General features: G+C 43.8%; 1 protein-coding gene across 2 annotated transcripts; it reads right to left on the minus strand.

The window, feature by feature from the left end:
* Positions 1-4,451: 4,451 nt before the first annotated feature.
* LOC123999164 (transmembrane protein 184B-like) lies at positions 4,452-22,256 on the minus strand. Of its 2 annotated transcripts, none has more exons than XM_046304649.1 (9): positions 21,816-22,256; positions 13,112-13,348; positions 11,833-11,998; positions 8,622-8,712; positions 8,340-8,415; positions 8,151-8,242; positions 7,509-7,678; positions 7,157-7,351; positions 4,452-5,738 (listed from the first exon to the last, which is right to left on the minus strand). In XM_046304649.1, exons 2-9 carry the CDS (start codon positions 13,343-13,345, stop codon positions 5,512-5,514), a joined length of 1,251 nt encoding a protein of 416 aa, XP_046160605.1. In that variant the 5' UTR covers positions 13,346-13,348; positions 21,816-22,256; the 3' UTR covers positions 4,452-5,511. The 2 variants fall into 2 exon arrangements, with proteins under 2 accessions (XP_046160605.1, XP_046160606.1); XM_046304650.1 differs by lacking the exon at positions 4,452-5,738 and adding an exon at positions 5,778-6,179.
* Between the last annotated feature and the right edge of the window lie 333 nt (positions 22,257-22,589).

Here is a 22,589-nt window from a genome sequence, read left to right on the forward strand (position 1 = left end):
AGGCTATATCTTAATGTCCCCAAACTGCTATTCAACTTCTTTGCTAAAACTGAACTTGAACTTCAGTTCTTATTCCCTCGTTCTCAGTTGTTTTTTTTGTTGATAAATCAAACCTTCAATTCATGATAGCCAGCTATAAGTGCTAACTGTTACACAGACAAGTTTCTTTTCAAATCAAAGTTACCAGGACCATAAGGAGAATATTTATTTCTAGCTTGCTACAGCCTTTTCTCCGACAAAAGAAGATATTCATAATTCAAAACCACTGTTACTACTACTGTTTAAAAAAAAAAATACCATAGGAGACGAGACTTCCTCAGGTGTTAATTTACAGTATTTTCTCTACCGCAATGACTACCGCCCTGTAGCACTCACATATGTAATCATAAGGTGCTTTGAGAGGCTGGTTCTGGCATGCATCAACTCCATCATTATAGAAACCCCAGACACACTCCAATTTGCATACTGCCCCAACAGATCCATAGACAACGCAATCTCAATTGCATTCCACACTGCACTCACCCACCTAGATAAGAGGAGTACCTATGTGAGAATGCTGTTCATACAGCTCAGTGTTCAACATCATTGTCCCCTCCAAGCTCATCACCAAGCTTAGGACCCTGGGACTGAACACCTCCCTCTGCAACTGGATCCTGGACTTCTTGAAGGGCCGACCGAAGATAGTGAGGGTAGGCAACGATAGTGAGGGTAGGCAACATAACCTACGCCACGCTAAACCTCAATACGGGGGACCCACAGGTGTGTGTGCTTAGTCCCCTCCTGTACTCTCTGTTCACCCACGACTGTGGGCCCCAGACGACTCCAACATCATCATCAAGTTTGCTGACGACACGACGGTGGTAGGCCTGATCACCGGCGATGAGGAGACAGCCTACAGGGAGGTGGTCAGTCATCTGACAGTGTGGTGCCAGGACAACAACCTCTACATCAGTAAGACCAAGGAGCTGATACATTTTGCAGTGGAGCAGGTCGAGAGCTTTTAAGTTCTTCAGGATTCAAATCACTAAGGACTTAACATGGTCCACACACACACACACAGTTGTGAAGCTGGATCGACAGCGCCTCTTCCCCCTCAGGAGGTTGAAAATGTTTAGCATGGGCCTTCAAATCCTCAAAATGTTCTACAGCTGCTCCATTGAGAGCATCTTGACTGGCTGCATCACTGCTTGGTATGGCAAGCAGTGATGAACAGCTTCCACCCCCAAGCCATAAGACTGCTAAATAGCTAACAAAATGGCTGGTCAGACACAGATCTGAATTGACCATTGTATTTATTAAACATTTTGCACTGTCTCTATGCACTCTCATGCGCCAACACACAGAACATGCACACTTTTATACCGACTCTACACACACTTACATACGATCTTCATTTACACTGCTGCTACTCTGTTTATCATACATACTGATGCCTAGTCACGTTATCCCTATGCATACAATATCTACCTCACTTCAGTATCCCTGTACATTGCAAATATGGTATTGGCACTGACCCTATATTTAGTTACTTACTTTCTCGTGTTCTTATTTCTATTTGTCGTGTTTTTGTTCTACCCTGTTATTTTTAGTACGACATTGATACTGATTACTGCATTGTTGGGTTTAGAGCTGGCAAGAAAGGCATTTCACTGTACTTGTGCACGTGACAAAACTTGGCGTCTAAACAGAACAGCTATATTGCCTGGTAGCATCATACATCTCTGAACCAGAAGACTGTATCTTCTCTGTATAGGGAAGTGACCAGCTCCAAAAAGTGGTACTTTAAGCTTTTTATGCAGCCAACCTAAAAATGAACAAAAGCAATATCAATCAATCAATCAATCAATCAATCCCACTGACTCTCCTCTCACCCAACACACACTAAATGACCAAATGAAAATATTACATTTTGTCTGTCTTTTTATTTTGCGGTTGTTTAAACACCACAAAAGACAAAAAATTGCATCAGAATCTATAAAGCAGAATAATACCAATATATAAATGAACACAAAAGTATGAAACAAAATAATATAAGGAATATGGAGCAGAGACGATACAGAAGTAAGCATTGTGCTTTATCATTATTATACCCACCAATAAACATATTCCATTATCTAGTTCAACTTTATATACAATATCCTGTCAATATCCTGTTCGGGAATAATATATTCATTTTAATCAAAAGACACAGCATAGGGCACATCATTAAAACAATCACTTAAGTGTATGTAGCCTATACTTAACATTCAAACCTATGAAATATACAGTAGCAGTCAAAAGTTTGGACATACCTACTCATTTCAGGGTTGATCATTATTTTGACTAGCGAAGACGTCAAAACTATGAAATAACACAGACGGAATCATGTAGTAATCAAACAAGCGTTAAACAAATCAAAATATAGCCAGCCGTTACCTTGACAGCTTTGCACACTCTTGGCATTCTCTCAACCAGCTTCATGAGGTAGTCACCTGGAATGCATTTCAATTAACATGTATGCCTTGTTAAGTTAATTTGTGGAATTTCTTTCCTTCTTTAATGCATTTGAGCCAATCAGTTGTATTGTGACAAGGTATGGGTGGTATACAGAAGATATTTGGTAAAAGACCAAGTCCATATCATGGCAAGAACAGCTCGAATAAGCAAAGAGAAATGACAGTCCATCATTACTTTAAGACATGGTCAACCAATCTGGAAAATTAAGAACTTTGATAACTTTCTTCAAGTGGAGTCGCAAAAACCATCAAGCACTATGATGAAACTAGCTCTCATGAGGACCGCCACAGGAAAGGAAGACCAAAAGTTACATCTGCTGCAGAGGGTAAGTTCATCAGAGTTATACCAGCCTCAGAAATTGCAGCCCAAATAAATGTAACAGACACATCAACTGTTCAGAGGAGACTGCGTGAATCAGGCCTTCATGGTCGATTTGCTGCAAAGAAACCACTACTAAAAGGACACCAATAATAAGAATAGACTTGCTTGGGCCAAGAAACACGATCAATAGACATTAGACTGGTGGAAATCTGTCCTTAGGTCTGATGACTCCAAATTGGAGATTTTTGGTTCCAACCACTGTGTCTTTGTGAGACGCAGAGCAGGAGAATGGATTGATCTCCGCATGTGTGGTTCCAACCATGAAGCATGGAGAAGGTGTGATGGTGTGGGAGTGCTTTGCTGGTTACACTGTCAGTGATTTATTTATTTATTCCAAGGCACACTTAACCAGCATGGCTACCACAGCATTCTGCAGCAATACACCATCCCATCTGGTTTGTGCTTAGTGGGACTATCATTTGTTTTTCAACAGGACAATGACCCAACACACCTCCAGGCTGTGTAAGGGCTAATTAAACAAGAAAGAGAGTGATTGAGTGCTGCATCAGATGACCTGGCTTCCACAATCACCCGACCTCAACCCAATTGAGATGGTTTGGGATGAGTTGGATCGCAAAGTGAAGGAAAAGCAGCCAACAAGTGCTCAGCATGTGGGAAATCCTTCAAGCATTCCATGTGAAGCTGGTTGAGAGAATGCCAAGAGTGTGCAGCGCTGTCATCAAGGCAAAGGGTGGCTACTTTGAGGATTCTAAAATGTTAATTATATTTAAATAAAAAAATACAAAATTTGGTTACTACATGATTCCATGTGTTATTTCATAGTTTTGATGTCTTCACTATTATTCTACAATGTAGAAAATAGTCAAAATGATGAAAAACCCTAACTTTTGGTACTGTATTTATTGGACCCTGTATAAAAAAAAAAATTGGACCCGAAGTGGACCCTGGGCATGTGAGAGGTGGGTCGCGAGTTATGAGAATACATCTATAATAACACACTATTTATTTTTAATTTGTGTCGTTAGAGGAAGATTTGAGTCACGGGAGAACGGTAAAAATTTCTAATTTGTGTTTCGAGATGAAACGTTCAAGAACCCCTGCTGTAGAAAAACACTTCCCTCTGGTATTCAAATATGGGTAGTGTTCCTATTTACATTGTTTTGTAAAACTGCAGCTTTGGAATTGACAGTTCAGTGAGAGATTTTTTTATGAGTAAAACGTTTCAAAATGATCTGTGTGTTGTCTTCAGCAAAAATACCTCTCAAAGGAAAAATCAATGAGGCTAGTGACACTAAGCAGCAACATAGCAACCCTAACAAGACAAGAAAACAGCCATGTTGAAGAAAGCAGGTATATTCAGGCATAACTGAAGTATATTAATGCTGAAGATAGCCAAGCCTTGCTTTGCCTATGTATTCAAATAAACTATTTCTGCTCAACCTGCTCCTCCCAGAAGCTGGGCTGGAAATCTCTCTGCCTCTTGCCACCAGGGGGAAGAAATGCTTGGTCTCCATACCCTTTGACAACTTCACACAGTTTCTAAACCCAGAGGTGCAACATTGAAAACTTCCAGGAACGCTTGCGAAACAGACCAGGCTGAGGTTTGAGATGAGAACAGTGAAATTAGTTGTTTATTTTCTCAATCTAAAGACAACTAAGTAGTTGAACATGTTATTACTCCAACCTTGTGAAAGTGACACACTGACAAGTTTAAATTTTCATCAAAAAAAACATTATCAAAAGACAGCCTTTGATTAGACGGTCTGCACATGCGCAGTTTGGGCGCGATATGACCGTTACACCAACCTGATGGTAAAAACATGCCTGATCTGTGCCGCACATAATGCCCCAATTACGGGATTCTAATCCTGTCTGCTGTGGCCGGGTCCAGCTCTGCTAAGAAGCAAGTTCCTCTTTCATCTGTAATCCGCGTGAGCGATGTTAGTCGCCCACACCAAACCTCTGTCAACAGCTGTTCCCTCAATACGTCATCAACAACAACTATAACATTCCGGGCGACACCCCAAATGACCCCCAAAATCCCCCAATTATATTATCCTCAGTGTATCTTCCAACACACACTAACACACATCATATAATAATAACCTCCCTTCATAATAGATTTGTTTAAAATGAGAAGAACACCATCAGGTCAATAAACATCAAAATATACAGTGATTTCGGGGTCCCTTAGTGTCTTATCCAAGTCACTCTGAAATCTAAATTTTAAGTTAGAGAGGGTCCTGCTGACCAAGCGGGATCTCCCTCTATTTGGCAACATTTAAGCAAGAGGCAGAGCTGGCAGGAGGGTGAGGGGGGATGCTGTATTATTTCAATGGCACTCATGTCAATGGCATGCACGTTGGTGAGTGTTTCTCTGTCTAGTAGGCCTTTGTAGTGTTAACACACAGTCTGAAGATCCCTGGGAATGGTCTATGCACATGTGTGTGTATCTGTATTGATCCATATTGGCAGTGGTATGTGGCAATGGACCCCTATGCAGTAGGTTGCTTGTATTGTCAATATAGACTGAGGAATATGAGTACTATGTTCATGAAGTGGATCAGCCAAAGTACTCAAGCCTGTCGATTTGGCACGGCACTATAGTAGAGTCCATAAAGCCCCTCCCGTCTCCACCTCCCAGTAGTACCACCGGTCGGTGTGTAGGGGGGCTCAGAACTCATCGTCAGAGCTGAGCAGCAGGGTCTTCTCATTGTCGCGGGTGCTGAGGTTGCTGTGGCTGCGGGACACTGGCGCCCCTCTGCGCTGCTCAAGGGTGGACTGCTGTGTGTACTGCTGGTAGGCCGGGGAGAAGTTGTGGATGGCGTCCTGCACCATGTCTCCGGGGTTCATGGTCTCCTTCAGACTGCTGGAGATGCTCTTCATTGGGGCGCAGCGACCTGCCGGGAGAGGATGGAAATAAAAGGAGGATGAGGGATAATGGAAGGAAGAGTGGAACCCTACAGTGAACAAACCTGAATGCCATGAGTAAACAAAGTGGAGGATCACATAATACTACTGAACCAAACAGACAGAAACAGCCAGTGGAGCTCCTACTGCATTGCAAGGGGAGAACTCATACACACCACAAAATAATACATTGATAAAAGCAGCTGTACAAAAATGGCAATACAAATGTATGACAGCACTGAGGACGCTCAAAATAAATTGTTTGTACAAAATTAAACTCTATATCTCAGAAACAGTTAAAAATAATAGAATAACAAAATATGAGCACATCACAGAAATGGAGTCAACCAGAAAGTACTGTGGCAGTGAGAAGCCAAACACAGCTGAGCTAGTGGTAGACCTACCGTACTGTCCATAGAAAGGAAAGGACCCTTATAGTGCAGCACAGAGAGACAGATAGAGAGAGACAGATAGAGAGAGACAGATAGAGAGAGACAGATAGAGAGAGACAGATCAGATCGAGAGAGAGACAGATCGAGAGAGACAGATCGAGACAGATCGAGAGAGAGAGACAGATCGAGAGAGAGAGACAGATCGAGAGAGAGAGACAGATCGAGAGAGAGAGACAGATCGAGAGAGAGAGACAGATAGAGAGAGACAGATAGAGAGAGAGAGACAGATAGAGAGAGAGAGACAGATAGAGAGAGAGACAGATAGAGAGAGAGAGACAGATAGAGAGAGAGAGACAGATAGAGAGAGAGAGACAGATAGAGAGAGAGACAGATCGAGAGAGAGAGAGACAGATAGAGAGAGAGAGACAGATAGAGAGAGAGACAGATAGAGAGAGAGAGACAGATAGAGAGAGAGAGACAGATAGAGAGAGAGAGACAGATAGAGAGAGAGAGACAGATAGAGAGAGACAGACAGATAGAGAGAGACAGATAGAGAGAGACAGATAGAGAGAGACAGAGAGAGACAGATAGAGAGAGGGGGGGACATAAGAAAATATATAAGGATGAATATTGAACAATAAAAAAGGAGAAGGGCGAGAGAACAGAACAGGAGAATAAGGAAGAGATAGAAGATACATGAGAGGAGAAAAAGGATTCAACAAAATAAAAATGTAGCAAAAAACCAAGGGAGAGGAGAGAAAGGGAGAATAAAAGAGAGAAAGAAACATTTAGAGACAGAGCAGGTCACTGGAACAAAGTCACTGAAATAGACTTGAAGAGCAACCATGGAGAACCAGTGTTCTGAATCCTCACTGAACACAGTTCCAGAAACATAAGCAACTGCTTGTGTCATTTAGTCAGGGACACACTAATATGCTAGTGATGACTTGATTTATTTTTACTTAAACAGTTTTCTCTCTAATCTGCATGGATAGTTCCTCCCTCTGTATCCTTACCGTAGGAGTCCAGCCTCTTGTCCATGTAGACCTTGTAGGTGAAGGCGTGGCGCAGGGCCACAGCGGCAAAGAACATCTCAATGCAGATGATAAAGTTCTGGTAGCCGGCGGCGACCGTGCCCTCCCCAACTGACACTTCGGGAGAGTTGATTTTAGGGATGGCTCCACACTTCTCCAAGATGGCCAGCAGCATACCTTATCCCCCAGAGAGAGAGGGAGAGAGAAATCGAGGAAGGAGGATCAGAGTACTGTCAAATCACATTGTGTGTATTATCTGGGAGGGTCAACACACATGGATTCAGCATTATCTATGATACATTGCGTGTGTGTGTCGATCAAGAGGTTTCCTTACCCTGCCAGAAAGAGAGGAAGATGACAGACTTGACCATGAGGAACTTGAGCATGGGGCTGTAGGGGACCAGCAGGTTGCGGGTGGCGAAGTAGAAGAGGAAGAGGGCGTAGAGAGACAGGCTGACAGAGAAGTTATAGATGATGGTCACATACAGGTACCCACTGGCCACACTGGAGAGAGAGAGAGAGAGAGAGAGAGAGAGAGAGAGAGAGAGAGAGAGAGAGGCACAGCCAGCTATCAGAACAGTGTCAACACATAGGGATGTCTTAGCAAAGTCTTATTTGAGAGATTACGTAATATAATTCCTACTCTGAGATGCTTGACAACTACAACCCCGACATTTCGGTGTAAGTCGCTTTGGATAAAACCGTCTGCTAAATGGCATTTATTATTATTATTATTATTATTATTATTAAAACAGATTTACAGCCAGAATAGTGTAAATGTTAAAAAAAAAAACATCTGTGAGAACAAACAACATTTAAACTGTTCATACAGAAAAGTACAGACTAGTAAATATATTATAGACAAACATGAATCCTCTGTGGCTTTTGAAACAATTCACTGAGGTCAACACAGGTTAAGCAAATACTCTGCTATAGTATAGAGTAGAATGAGTGAGTGTCCCATAGCCCTACGTACTTGAAGTCTCCATCTCTGTACTTCCCAAAGGCCTGCAGGATGACTGTGATCATGGCCATCAGAGGCTTCACCACACAGAACTGTAGAGTGGCCTGAGAGAGAGAGAATATGTCATGAGAATATGTAACTCTGTGTTCATATGTAAGGGTTTCTCACAAATAATGTGTGAGAAGAAGGCTTTCACTATACCTGTTTGCAGAATCGGAGGAACCCAATGGAGTAAGTCCTTCCCCAGAGACAGCAGGTGCCGTACACACAGCTGGACCTGTAGACAGCCAAGACACAAGCATTTGGTAGTCTGTGTTCTCAAGATCCAAATGGCATGAAGAGGTTCAAACCATACAATAAAGTATTGATACACATTACTATTCTGCAGTTGTGGGATGGTTGAATGACATTCTTGGATTGTACATGAATTGTCTTTATTTTTTTATAAGAGAGGACAAAGAGTGATAATAGAGAGAGACTCACTCAATGGGCTTTCCTCTGATCTCAGCCATGATGGCGCTCTCCCCTCCAAGGTACTCATAACACAGGCTGAGGAAGTTGTAGATCACAAACGCTGCAGAGGAAACACACACAAACACATGTAAGCAGTGTCAGAGAGTTGAGAGAATATGGGGGTAGTTGCCACTATGCAACTACAGCAGTCTTTCGGTTAACCCAGCAAAGCCTTCATATCCAAAATCAATCCCCAAAACAATCTGTCTGTCTGTGTGTATTTGGTCTTTTTGGACTCTGGGCCTCCCCTTGAGAACCCAGAAACATTAACGAGAAAGAACACTAAAACACACAGAAGTAAACATGTTCTATCTAGAGGCATTGGCCATGTTCCTCTACAGTATTAAGGCCTTGGTCCCTATTTCCCACGTGCAGAATGCTGATGTGCTGTGTCAGTGCATGGGCCAGTGCAGAAAGCAAAACAAGATGAGAGACTGAGTCATTGTCCCCAATGGCCTCTGGCTAAACCGCCCTCCATTCTAGATTGGATCAACATCGCTCTGTCCCCCTGTGTGCACACAAAGCTACCCTCCCCCACTCTGTGTTTGTGTGTGACAACGTGTATTCCATATATTGATATCCATCCAGCTGAATGTTTAGTCCAAAACTATTCAGTTACCATCCTATTTAACAACACATGTACAGTACTGGTATATTCTAATACGCACCTGTTTATTTGAATCCATTCATTAGCATAAATTATTTATCTAAGAGATTTGAATGGTTCGTAGAGATTTCAATTGATTTGGAAATTAAATAAATTGTTTCAAATGAACAGAGCACAGTGGTGGGTCCCGACTCCTTGAGGGAAAATCCTCTTCAGTCAGACTGAATCACTTCCAGTTTGTCGGGGCAGAAGAGGCTGCAGGACTTCTCTCTGTCTCTCCTTTGGCTGTGAACACTGTTATTGGTGTCATTGACTGGGAGGAATGTGGTTTCAGCTGCTGTCCCAGGTGTTCAGGCCATGCTAATTTGAGGGTGGTGAAGCAACTACAGGACGAATCAAGCCTGAATCTTTGCGGCTCTTTCTCTCTTTTCTGGCATTGGAAACTCCAGCCATAAAGGACCCCTGCCTATTCCATTTGCTTTCCTTGTATATTGTATTTGCACACATATCGCTGCATAGAGGTCTGAGTAGACAATAATGGGGATCCCAGTGGCATCCTTATGGTATTGACTCCTGCTATTCGAATGTTTGCAAGCATGCATGTATAAATACACAACATCAGTGTGTGTACTTTGCTGTGTGAGTGAGTGAGTGAGTGAGTGAGTGAGTGAGTGAGTGAGTGAGTGAGTGAGTGAGTGAGTGAGTGAGTGAAACTTTATGACAGCACTTTGGCCCTCTATATTTAGCAGTGTGGAGCCCTGGGGCCACAGCTGCTGCCTGTGCGGTGTGCCATGTGCTGGAAGGGAGAGTCCACTGTGTGCAGCCTGGCTGAGCTGTCAGCTCCCCAGCCGTCAATCCATGCGCTCCCAGCACTTACACACATCATACAGTACACACACACACAGCATTCTCTCACGCATCATAGACTCACACAACTCTCTGACACAAGGTATACAAAATGTGCAGTGCAAAGCACTCGTTCATGCATTGAGCACACTTTCGCACTGAGGTCCCCTTTTCCCCACAAACAGAAATAGGGTTGTACATTGTACATACAATAGAGTTTGTCAGGTATAATTTGATGGCAGAGACCGGTAACCAAGGGGCACATTGGTCTGTATTATGTAACCACTGTAACAAAATTATAATGCCAATTTCTGTTGATGTTACTTCTGTTGAGATACAGCCGGCTGGTACAGAACAGCCAGACAATTTATCTGTTCATAAGTGAGTGGTTTCTAAAACTCTTCTCAAGGCTTCAGTCGTTTGCATACTGTTGCTAGGGAACAGGCTTCCCCTCCCCAGCAATCCCAGCAGGCTTTGGAAACAACAAGAGAACAAAGATGGCCACTCTCGTAAAGGCAGAGAGACCGCAAAGCCCATCTGTCACCGGGGACAGAACAGATTCCCACACACTAGTTACTACGACCAGGGGATGGAACCGGTTCAGAGAACAGAACTGAAAACTGGAAAAGAACGTCATTTTTCAAGGAACAAAATCAGAAGCGGGAACGAAAGTGATCTATTCTTCTCTGGAACAGAACCATTATTTTAAAAGCATGGGGACCGGTTAATAACATTTTTTTTTTGTTCCACAAAATAAACAACGCCTCCCTCTGTCAATCAGAAACTTCTTCCAGTGTCGTCCTGCTAGAGGTGTGCCGAGTAGTCGGACAAAACGAGTATAGTAACAGATATGGGTCATTTTCTGGATACGACTTGATCAGAGTATTTTTTGTAATCATCTTCCTCATGTCAGTCAAGTGAGGTGCTACATGGTCTAAATAACTCAACTGGCCAGCTTGCCTGTCTGTAAAGAAAAGGCCTGGCTGTACATTGATCCTGCTACTCTAATTGGATAGAGTGACACTCTATTTCTCTGTCCACACGCTTCATAATTTCACTTCTCTGTTACGGTCTGATCATTCAGACTGCTGCTGCCTCCTGTTAGCCTGCTACTATGATAAATCAAATGGAAAGGGCGTTTGGTATGAAGCTATCAATGTGCATAATATCTAACAAGCGGGGCGAGGGTAAGGGAAAAAGATGAATGGAGTCATATCTCCCTCTAAATTAAAGCATCAGCTGTCAGAGCAGCTTACCGATCCCTGTACCTGTACACAACCAATCTGTAAATGGCACACCCAACTACCTCATCCCCATATTGTTATTGATCTTCTTGCTCTTTTGCACCCCAGTATCTCTACTTGCACATCATCATCTGCACATCTATCACTCCAATATTAATGCTAAATTGTAATTATTTCACCTCTATGGCCTATTTATTGCCTTACCTCCCTACCCTTCTACATTTGTACACACTGTACATAGATGTTTCTATTGTGTTATTGACTGTACGTTTGTTTATGTGTAACTCTGTGTTGTTTTTGTTGCACTGCTTTGCTTTATCTTGGCCAGATCGCAGTTGTAAATGAGAACTTGTTCTCAACTGGCCTGCCTGGTTAAATAAAGGTGAAATAAAATGTAAAAATGTATATTAACGCCAATACATTTAAAAACACAATTTTAACAGGTAAGAGTCATACACCATTGACAGGGTGGGAAGGTTCTCACCTTCGTAGCAGTCGCGGACCGTGTCAAAGTAGACGTAGTACTCTTCGTTAGTGAAGAAGAGGAGGCTGAGCCACGAGTCAAAGGCGTAGATGGGAACGATGAAGAGGATGCGAACTATGTGCCTCTGCTCATTGGGAGAGCTGTAGTAGCGCAGGTGCATGTAGATCTGTCAAAGGGAGAAAAATAGGGAAAGATACAGACAAGAAAGAGAAAGACAGAGTGAAGAGGGCATCATTTAATCTCAGCTCCTAAAGGACCTGGCTAGTTTATAATGTACCTCATTGTAGGAGAATAATTTAAAAACTATAAACATGGCAGTTAAATAGACAATGGTTTGAAAGGGGGGTAATTGTGTTTGAATATTCAACAGCTTCCTTCTCCCTGAGAGGGACCACAGCTCTGTCAACGTAAGCTTGCTAAAAATGGGCCAACTGAAACAAGTGTCTCATGAAATCAATGTGTTTTCACTAGGGCTCAGTGACTGGGACTTTGTGGTCCTACCCACATCCTGGGGAGAGCAGTCGACATCATGCGAGTGTGTGTGATGAGTGGATGTGTGTTGTGTTTTTCCATTCGGATGAGCAGGCTCTGTCATCAATACCTTTTGTCTACTTCATCCTGTCCCAGGTTCCCACTTACACAAAGCTACACCTATCACCTTTCCTGGCCTGGGCACACACACCTTTGGTAAAATAACAAACAGTAGGGTGTTCGCACATAGAGCACCGTACCCAGCTTTGTTGCTAGGCAACAGCCCCCTACTCTCTGATGTCACTGCAGAGCTAGGTACACCTGTTGTCAGAGCGACGGCTCATCTTTAACCCTTTGTGTGAGCAGAAACACACAATGGAGAAGAATCATTAACCTGGGCCTTTCAGTAGCTCTTAACCTGGGCCTTTCAGTAGCTCTGAACCTACAGGAGGTTAGTGGTCTGCAGGCAATATGACTGCATATTTGAAGACCTGCCACAACTACTTTATCATGGCTGAACAGCCTGAGGTGTTCCAGGGTGCATAATCAACCTGGACTTTGCAGGCGTGAGGAATCTGAAGGGATGCCTTGATATGCTTCTGCAATTTCTATCTGCAATTTGATTTGTGCATACTGAGAAAACTACTGGAGGCACTAGGCATCCATCTTATGCAGCAGTGAGACCACACTAACATATGACTTGAGTACAAACAGTTCAAGCAAATGTTAGATGCAGCATGCAGAAAAACATAGGAGTGTGTGTGTGTTTGTGTATGTATGTGTGAGAAAGAGTTCACTAGCCCCTTACCTGGTGGCAGGTTATTAGCAGGGCTGTCCAGACAAAGAACCCTGACACGGTCTGGGCAGTGGAGGTCATGAGGAAGTGTGGTTCCTCAGGGGTCACCAGGGGGGTGTCTGGCACCCAGGAGGCGTTGGAGCCCGACGGGGCCGCTGTGGTTGGGGCCCCTGGGGCCATATCGGCTGGGGAGCCATTTTCCATTCGATCTGACAGGGGCATGCCACGTCTCCACAGCTCCTCCATCCTCTGGAGGGAGACAACAGGGGGATATGGTGGGTTTTGGGTTTTCCGGATATTCACAATCACATTAACAGAAGTAGCTAAATATGTAGAAAAGGTGGAGCTCCATTAAGGAACAGTGTGCCTCCTCAGGGAACAAAACCCCAGTTTCTTTCAAGGTTATCGAACACATCACACATGGATGGTTGCCTCGGGCATACCAATAAAAACCTACTACTTTATTCAATTGAACAATTAATTGTGTTAATTAATTGAACAGCTTTAATTTAACAATTAAAGCTGAAACTAACATCTACCACCTCTACGCAGACGACACCATTCTGTATACTTCCGGCCCGTCCTTGGACACTGTGCTATCTAACCTCCAAACGAGCTTCAATGCCATACAACACTCCTTCCGTGGCCTCCAACTGCTCTTAAACGCTAGTAAAACCAAATGCATGCTTTTCAACCGTTCGCTGCCTGCACCCGCACGCCCGACTAGCATCACCACCCTGGATGGTTCCGACCTTGAATATGTGGACATCTATAAGTACCTAGGTGTCTGGCTAGACTGTAAACTCTCCTTCCAGACTCTCATCAAACATCTTCAATCGAAAATCAAATCTAGAGTCGGCTTTCTATTCCGCAACAAAGCCTCCTTCACTCACGCCGCCAAACTTACCCTAGTAAAACTGACTATCCTACCGATCCTCGACTTCGGCGATGTCATCTACAAAATAGCTTCCAACACTCTACTCAGCAAACTGGATGCAGTTCATCACAGTGCCATCCGTTTTGTCACTAAAGCACCTTATACCACCCACCACCGCGACCTGTATGCTCTAGTCGGCTGGCCCTCGCTACATATTCGTCGCCAGACCCACTGGCTCCAGGTCATCTACAAGTCCATGCTAGATAAAGCTCCGCCTTATCTCAGTTCACTGGTCACGATGGCAACACCCACCCGTAGCACGCGCTCCAGCAGGTGTATCTCACTGATCATCCTTAAAGCCAACACCTCATTTGGCCGCCTTTCGTTCCAGTTCTCTGCTGCCTGTGACTGGAACAAATTGCAAAAATCATCTGCTATCAGAGCAGCTAACCGATCGCTGCAGCTGTACATAGTCTATCGGTAAATAGCCCACCCAATTTTACCTACCTCATCCCCATACTGTTTTTATTTATTTACTTTTCTGCTCTTTTGCACACCAATATGTCTACCTGTACATGACCATCTGATCATTTATCAGTCCAGTGTTAATCTGCAAAATTGTAATTATTCACCTACCTCCTCATGCCTTTTGCACACAATGTATATAGACTCTTTTTTTTCTACTGTGTTATTGACTTGTCAATTGTTTACTCCATGTGTAACTCTGTGTTGTCTGTTCACACTGCTATGCTTTATCTTGGCCAGGTCGCCGTTGCAAATGAGAACTTATTCTCAACTAGCCTACCTGGTTAAATAAAGGTGAAATAAAAAATAAAAACATCCTTGTGGACAGAGAAAATCTGAATAAGATATGGAGAGGAGAGAGAAAGAGGGGAACCAGAAGGAGCTGAGTGAGGGGGAGAGAAAGAGAGGGGAACTAGAAGGAGCTGAGAGAGGGGAACCAGAAGGAGCTGAGTGAGGGGGAGAGAGAGGGGAACCAGACGTAGCCGAGTGAGGGGGGGGGGGGAACCAGAAGGAGCCGAGTGATGGGGAGAGAGAGAGGGATACCAGAAGGAGCCGAGTGAGGGAGGAAGAGAGAGGGATAACAGAAGGACCCGAGTGAGGGGGAGAGAGAGAGGGGAACCAGAAGGAGCCGAGTGAGGGGAGGGAGAGTGGGGAACCAGAAGGAGCCGAGTGAGGGGGAGAGAGAGAGGGATACCAGAAGGAGCCGAGTGATGGGGAGAGAGAGAGGGATACCAGAAGGAGCCGAGTGAGGGAGGGAGAGAGAGGGATAACAGAAGGACCAGGGTGAGGGGGAGAGAGAGAGGGGAACCAGAAGGAGCCGAGTGAGGGAGAGAGAGAGAGGGGAACCAGAAGGAGCCGAGTGAGGGAGAGAGAGAGAGAGGAACCAGAAGGAGCCGTGTGAGGGAGAGAGAGAGAGGGGAACCAGAAGGAGCCGAGTGAGGGAGAGAGAGAGAGGGGAACCAGAAGGAGCCGAGTGAGGGAGAGAGAGAGAGGGGGGAACCAGAAGGAGCCGAGTGAGGGAGAGAGAGAGAGAGAGGGGAACCAGAAGGAGCCGAGTGAGGGAGAGAGAGAGAGGGGAACCAGAAGGAGCCGAGTGAGGGAGAGAGAGAGGGGAACCAGAAGGAGCCGAGTGAGGGAGAGAGAGAGAGGGGAACCAGAAGGAGCCGAGTGAGGGAGAGAGAGAGAGGGGAACCAGAAGGAGCCGAGTGAGGGAGAGAGAGGGGAACCAGAAGGAGCTGAGTGAGGGAGAGAGAGAGTGGAACCAGAAGGAGCCGAGTGAGGGAGAGAGAGGGGAACCAGAAGGAGCCGAGTGAGGGAGAGAGAGGGGAACCAGAAGGAGCCGAGTGAGGGGGAGAGGGGGATGGAAGTTGAGAGAGAACACAGGGACAGAGTGAATCAGTCAGTCAGAGCAAATTGGCGTGACATGGGCTGAGGGCCCACTGACCCAAATTCTCCTTCTCCTCTCCTCCTGGTTTGAGAGCAGGGGCGAGAGCGTAGGAGAGCCACAAACATCTCTATTGAGCACACTGAAGGACAGACTGGGTATATCAGTGCCAGTGGGACATACAGTTGAAGTCAGAAGTTTACATACACCTTAGCCAAATGCATTTAAACTCAGTTTTTCACAATTCCTGACACTTAATCCTCGTAAAAATTCCCTGTTTTAGGTCTGTTAGGATCACCACTTATTTTAAGAATGTGAAATGTCAGAATAATAGTAGAGAGAATGATGTATTTCAGCTTTTATTTCTTTCATCACATTCCCAGTGGGTCAGAAGTTTTCATACACTCAATTAGTAGTTGGTAGCATTGCCTTCACATTGTGTGACGATCCCACTCTGTCTGCCGTATTCTGTCTTTGTTCTTGTTTCCTTATTAGGATGCCGGTGGGCGGAGTTGAGAGGGTCTTTTAAACACCTGGGCCAGGTGTCTCCCAGGATAAATAGACCTCTTCCACATTCATGGAGGAGACTCTCTCCATTCACCTGTTGTAGATTCTGTTGTGGTTCTTGGTGGAAGCTTTGGCACATCACCCTGCATTATCACATTCATGCATGCAAAACACTCACTTACACTACTGATTACTGATTACACACACCATTGTATATTATACTTAGTTACTTATTTAATAAATATAGATTTTGCTACTCACATTGTCTCCCTTTGTTACGGGCTTTGAGCACTCGTTCTTTGAACTATTGGTTTGGGAGACCGTGGAAACGTGTTTGGTTTGAATAGTGTTTGAGTGTGATCGGCCCAGTATTGGTTGCCTTTGTTGTTTGGTTTATGTGCTGCGTTGGAGAGAGTATAATGGTTAGTTTCCAGGCCTTGCCTAGCCTGAACTCTTGTTCTACTTTCTGTTGGGACGTCAGTCTGAGGTGAGTAAATCGGCTGTGTACCTCGGTAGGAGATTTGGGTAGGGTAGTGGAACTTGCTACCCGGAGCTATAGCCTTTCCTGATAGGCTTAGCGACGTGTTTCAATTTTGGACATGTTGGGCATGGTTAAATGTTTGTTATTTTTGTGTGGTGTCTGTGGACTGAGCAGTTGTCTCGGGGGCACGTCCGTGGCTTGGTGGAATTTGCCAGCATGCTGGGGAGTTCTATTTCCTTGCCAGCGGGCTACAGTGCGTAAATACCCACCGCAAATCTGCACGAAGACTAGGGTTGATTATTGTAGGTTTTGGGAAGCTCCGTATCTCATCTCTCTTCTGTGGTGCTCAGGGTGATTGTCATTTCTCTGGTTGTGGTCTGATGTGCTCAGCAGAGGGGTTGAGCAAGATTACTTACTTATGACTATGGTGTCTCATGTATACAAGTTCATTCGCTTTCCATCAGAGGACCTGTTAGAATTATGTACTTAAGAACAGCTTTGAAGATCGCTGAACACTACAAGCTTAAATGATTGAAATTAGTGAAATTCTGTTTCGTTGGAAGTGACTATGAATCGTTGGAAGTGACTATGAATCGTTGGAAGTGACTATGAATCGTTGTATGAATCGTTGGAAGTGACTATGAATCGTATGAATCGTTGAGAGTTGTAAAAATTAAGAAGGACCCTGATGTTCTTTTCGTTGGAGTTTGTAGCTGTTGGTCTTTTGTGCCATGTTCCTGAATGTTTACGTGACTGACCATTGTTTCGGGTTGTCAATCTTTCCTGTCTGTTTCCTCCTGGTCTTGTGTTCTTCTTTCCTCTTAAATATTGCTTCCTATGCAATTGCTGAGGTCTGGGGAGGAGGAGGTTGGATGGGGCAGGTGGAGGTGTGAACACATAACCCCTCACCAATTTGGGACGCAGAGGCCTGTGTCAATTTGGGACAGAGGCCTTTGTCAATTTGGGACGCGGAGGCCTGTGTCAATTTGGGACAGGCCTGTCAATTTGGGACGCCTGTGTCAATTTGGGAGGCCTGTGTCAATTTGGGAGCGGAGGCCTGTGTCAATTTGGGACGGAGGCCTGGAGGCCTGTGTCAATTTGGGACGCGGAGGCCTGTGTCAATTTGGGACGCGGAGGCCTGTGTCAATTTGGGACGCGGAGGCCTGTGTCAATTTGGGACAGGCCTGTGTCAATTTGGGACGTCAATTTGGAACGCGGGAGGCTGGTATGTTGTTCCGGGGTCCTTGTTGGTCCCCGGTTTTATGGGGGAATGTGACGACCCTCCCACTCTGTCTGCCGTATTCTGTCTTTGTTCTTGTTTCCTTATTAGGATGCCGGTGGGCGGAGTTGAGAGGGTCACAGCTACATGGGAAACACCTGGGCCAGGTGTCTCCCAGGATAAATAGACCTCTTCCACATTCATGGAGGAGACTCTCTCCATGCAGACACCTGTTGTAGATTCTGTTGTGGTTCTTGGTGGCCTTTTGTTTGTTTGCTTTGGCAATCACCCTGCATTATCACATTCATGCATGCAAAACACTCACTTACACTACTGATTACTGATTACACACACCATTGTATATTATACTTAGTTACTTATTTAATAAATATAGATTTTGCTACAACGTTGTCTCCCTTTGTTACGGGCTTTGGGTTCGAAATTGTTTAACTTGGGTCAAACCATTCCACAAGCTTCCCACAATGACATTCCTCCTGATGGTGTAACTGAGTCAGGTTTGTAGGCCTCCTTGCTCACACACACTTTTTCAGTTCTGCCCACAAATTGTCTATGGGATTGAGGTCATGGCTTAGTGATGGCAACTTGTGGAGGTCTACAATTTTTTTGACTTTGTTGCCCTTAAGCCATTTTGCCACAACTTCGGAAATATGCTTTGGTTCATTGTCCATCTGGAAGACCCATTTGCGACCAAGATTTAACCTCCTGACTGATGTCTTGAGATGTTGCTTCAATATATCCACATACTTTTCCGTCCTCATGATGCCATCTTTTTTGTGAAGTGCACCAGTCCCTCCTGCAGCAAAGCACACCCACAACATGATGCTGCCACCTCAGTGCTTCACGGTTGGGATGGTGTTCTTCGGCTTGCAAGCCTCCCCCTTCTTGCTCCAAACATAACGATGGTCATTATGGCCAAACAGTTCTATTTTTGTTCCATCAGACCAGAGGACATTTCTCCAAAAAGTACAATCTTTGTCCCCATGTGCAGTTGCAAACCATAGTCTGGCTTTTTTAATGACGGTCTTGGAAACTGTGGCTTCTTCCTTGCTGAGGGACCTTTCAGGTTATGTCGATATAGGGCTCGTTTTACTGTGGATATAGATACTTTTGTACCTGTTTCCTTCAGCATCTTCACAAGGTCCTTTGATGTTGTTCTGGGATTGATTTGCACTTTTCACACCAAAGTACGTTCGTCTCTAGGAGACAGAACGTGTCTACTTCCTGAGCGGTATGACGGCTGCGTGGTCCTATGGTGTTTATACTTACGTACTATTGTTTGTACAGATGAACGTGGTACCTTCAGGCGTTTGGATATTGCTTCCAAGAATGAACCAGACTTGTGGAGGTCTACAATTTTTTTTCTGAGGTCTTGGCTGATTTTTTATTTATTTTCCCATGATGTCAAGCAAAGAGGCACTGAGTTTGAAGGTAGGCCTTGAAATACATCCACAGGTACACCTCCAATTGACTCAAATGATGTAAATTAGCCTCTCAGAAGCTTCTAAAGCCATGACATTTTCAGAAATTTTCCAAGCTGTTTAAAGACAGTCAATTTAGTGTATGTAAACTTCTGACCCACTGGAATTGTGATACAGTCAATTATATGTGAAATAATCTGTCTGTAAACAATTGCTGAAAAAATTACTTGTGTCATGCACAAAGTAGATGTCCTCACCAACTTTCCAAAACGATAGTTTGTTGATAAGAAAATTGTGGAGGGTTGAAAAATTAGTTTTAATGACTAAGTGTATGTACACTTCCAACTTCAACTGTATAGCTAATGAGAGGAATTTATTGAATGACAGAAAAATTGTTAACATTTATGAGATTGGTTTGAGTCTTTTAGCCATCAGCAGCACATGATCAATTCTCAAAGTCAGCAAGGTGACTGACCCCTATTGCTCATTAGGTCTGTAATACTGATGTATTGCAAAGTAGCCAGATAGCAGTTTTCTAATGGGAAACTGTGGGCTAAGTGACCAATAGAAAGATGGACAGTAGATTATCCACAGCCTTGTTCTCAATCCTGCATTAGTGATGCTAACTAGGTAATGTGACTGCTAGATGCATCAGTCTGGTGTCCAATGATGGCAATAACCTAATCATTCAGAATAAAACTGATTTAAAAAGGGGATTCAATTAATATGCATGGCTAAATATAGGCAGGTCGTGGCCATGGGTGACTCACACTGCTGGACGAAGGCTGCTGTATGAATTACATTTGAGGGGGCAGTTACATTGAGTGTCACACTCGTTTCATTCAAGTTGGGTTTCTCAAGTAACTATTGGTTCGTGATAAGCATAGACTATTGACTGATAACTATTGAGATTGAATATCAGCAATATGAAGGCCTATTCTGTATAGGCCTAGAGAATGAATGCCTATTAGGTTTATAATGCGATTTTTCCATGACACAAATGCTTAATTATTCAAGAAAAAAGGAAAGGGTTGAGACAGTAGTAAAGAATGAAAGTATTGGTCAATATTGATGGCTTCTAAAAACAGCAAACATGTTATATTTATAAGATATACTGATGTTCAGTTGTAATTGAGAGCCATGTCTGGTGCATTTCGTTTGGTTCAATGACCAGATAATTCATATATGACAGGCAGGGGAGACTCCATATATGACAGGCAGGGGAGACTCCATATATGACATGACAGGGGAGACTCCATATATGACAGGCAGGGGAGACTCCATATATGACAGGCAGGGGAGACTCCATATATGACAGGCAGGGGAGACTCCATATATGACAGGCAGGGGAGACTCCATATATGACAGGCAGGGGAGACTCCATATATGACATGACATGGGAGACTCCATATATGACAGGCAGGGGAGACTCCATATATGACATGACATGGGAGACTCCATATATGACAGGCAGGGGAGACTCCATATATGACAGGCAGGGGAGACTCCATATATGACATGACAGGGGAGACTCCATATATGACAGGCAGGGGAGACTCCATATATGACAGGCAGGGGAGACTCCATATATGACAGGCAGGGGAGACTCCATATATGACTCCATATATGACAGGCAGGGGAGACTCCATATATGACATGACAGGGGAGACTCCATATATGACATGACAGGGAAGACTCCATATATGACAGGCAGGGGAGACTCCATATATGACATGACAGGGGAGACTCCATATATGACATGACAGGGGAGACTCCATATATGACATGACAGGGGAGACTCCATATATGACATGACAGGGGAGACTCCATATATGACATGACAGGGGAGACTCCATCAATTCCTGCTGACTGAAGCTGAGGGTGTATTTCATAACATCTGTTGTACTTTGACCTAAATCCTACCAGTCATCCATCATCGGCTTTTTGACATTGATGCCAAAATGAAAACGAGATACATTTTTTGCAGTTTTCCTCTCCAGATATACTAAAAGGCATAACATACTAAGGAAAATATAGGGCGTTGCAGTGAGAATAAATGAATAACATAATTTCCATGCAAAGACTATATTAAAAAAACAGCAGCTTCCCATTTCCATAATAGAAAAAAGGCAACCAAAACCTCTTTACGGATGATTTCAGGAGCTGAAACAGGAGCTGAAATTACAACTGTGTCATCAAGCGAAAGGTACATTCGTCGTTCGTTTGGAAACCGTTTCTTTCCATCCATTCTGAACACAAAAACACAGTGCGAGCGGTGGCTTACCTGCCTCTGCTGCAGTTGTTTGATTTGTGTACACACTGCGGCTGTTTGAATCCAAGCATAAATGTATCCTAAATACTTTTTTAGCTACGACAGACACACATTCGTAAAATAATAATTCATACTAAATTTGAATCACTGCAATATAACGTCAAGTGAGAAACCAATTTAAACCATGTTTACAGGTTTATCTAGTTCGCTAGCTAACGTTAGCATCGCTAGTTAGGTAGCTGCTCGCAAACTCTTCAAATCCTAGGTAAATACAAACTTTTGTCTGTACTAATAGTCCATCTCATGTAGAAAAACTTTATTCAGTCACTATCATTTCAAAATAGCATTATCGGGGAACGCTCGTAAATTCGGCTCCGTTCTTCCCCTGTATCTCTCCTAGCGATTCACTACGCTAAGATTTTACAGTAGCAGAACAGCGAAACTCCTCCACTGTTCCTGCTTTCACGCAGGCGCAGTAGCTTCATCGCCTTGAACCACTTTCCCATGATGTAACTCGTATATGCCAGCTGGTCTTGCATTGTTGTACAAATGCATTGTTGTTTCTAATATTTGTGTTTGTGCATGTGTATGAAGAATTTACCAGGTAGTATAAAGTTAATTCATTCAGTAGCGTTGTTTTCATTCGAATAATATTACACATTTCATTGTAAATAAAAAACGCAGTTACTTAACTCCTCCAAAATAACTTGTCACAAAACATACTATTTTTTGTGACAAGTGGATAATATTTTCCCCATTTTAAAGTTGATTGGTGTGTCAAAGTGA

The sequence above is a fragment of the Oncorhynchus gorbuscha genome, linkage group LG16, assembly GCF_021184085.1.
Source record: "Oncorhynchus gorbuscha isolate QuinsamMale2020 ecotype Even-year linkage group LG16, OgorEven_v1.0, whole genome shotgun sequence".
Lineage (NCBI taxonomy): Eukaryota > Metazoa > Chordata > Actinopteri > Salmoniformes > Salmonidae > Oncorhynchus > Oncorhynchus gorbuscha.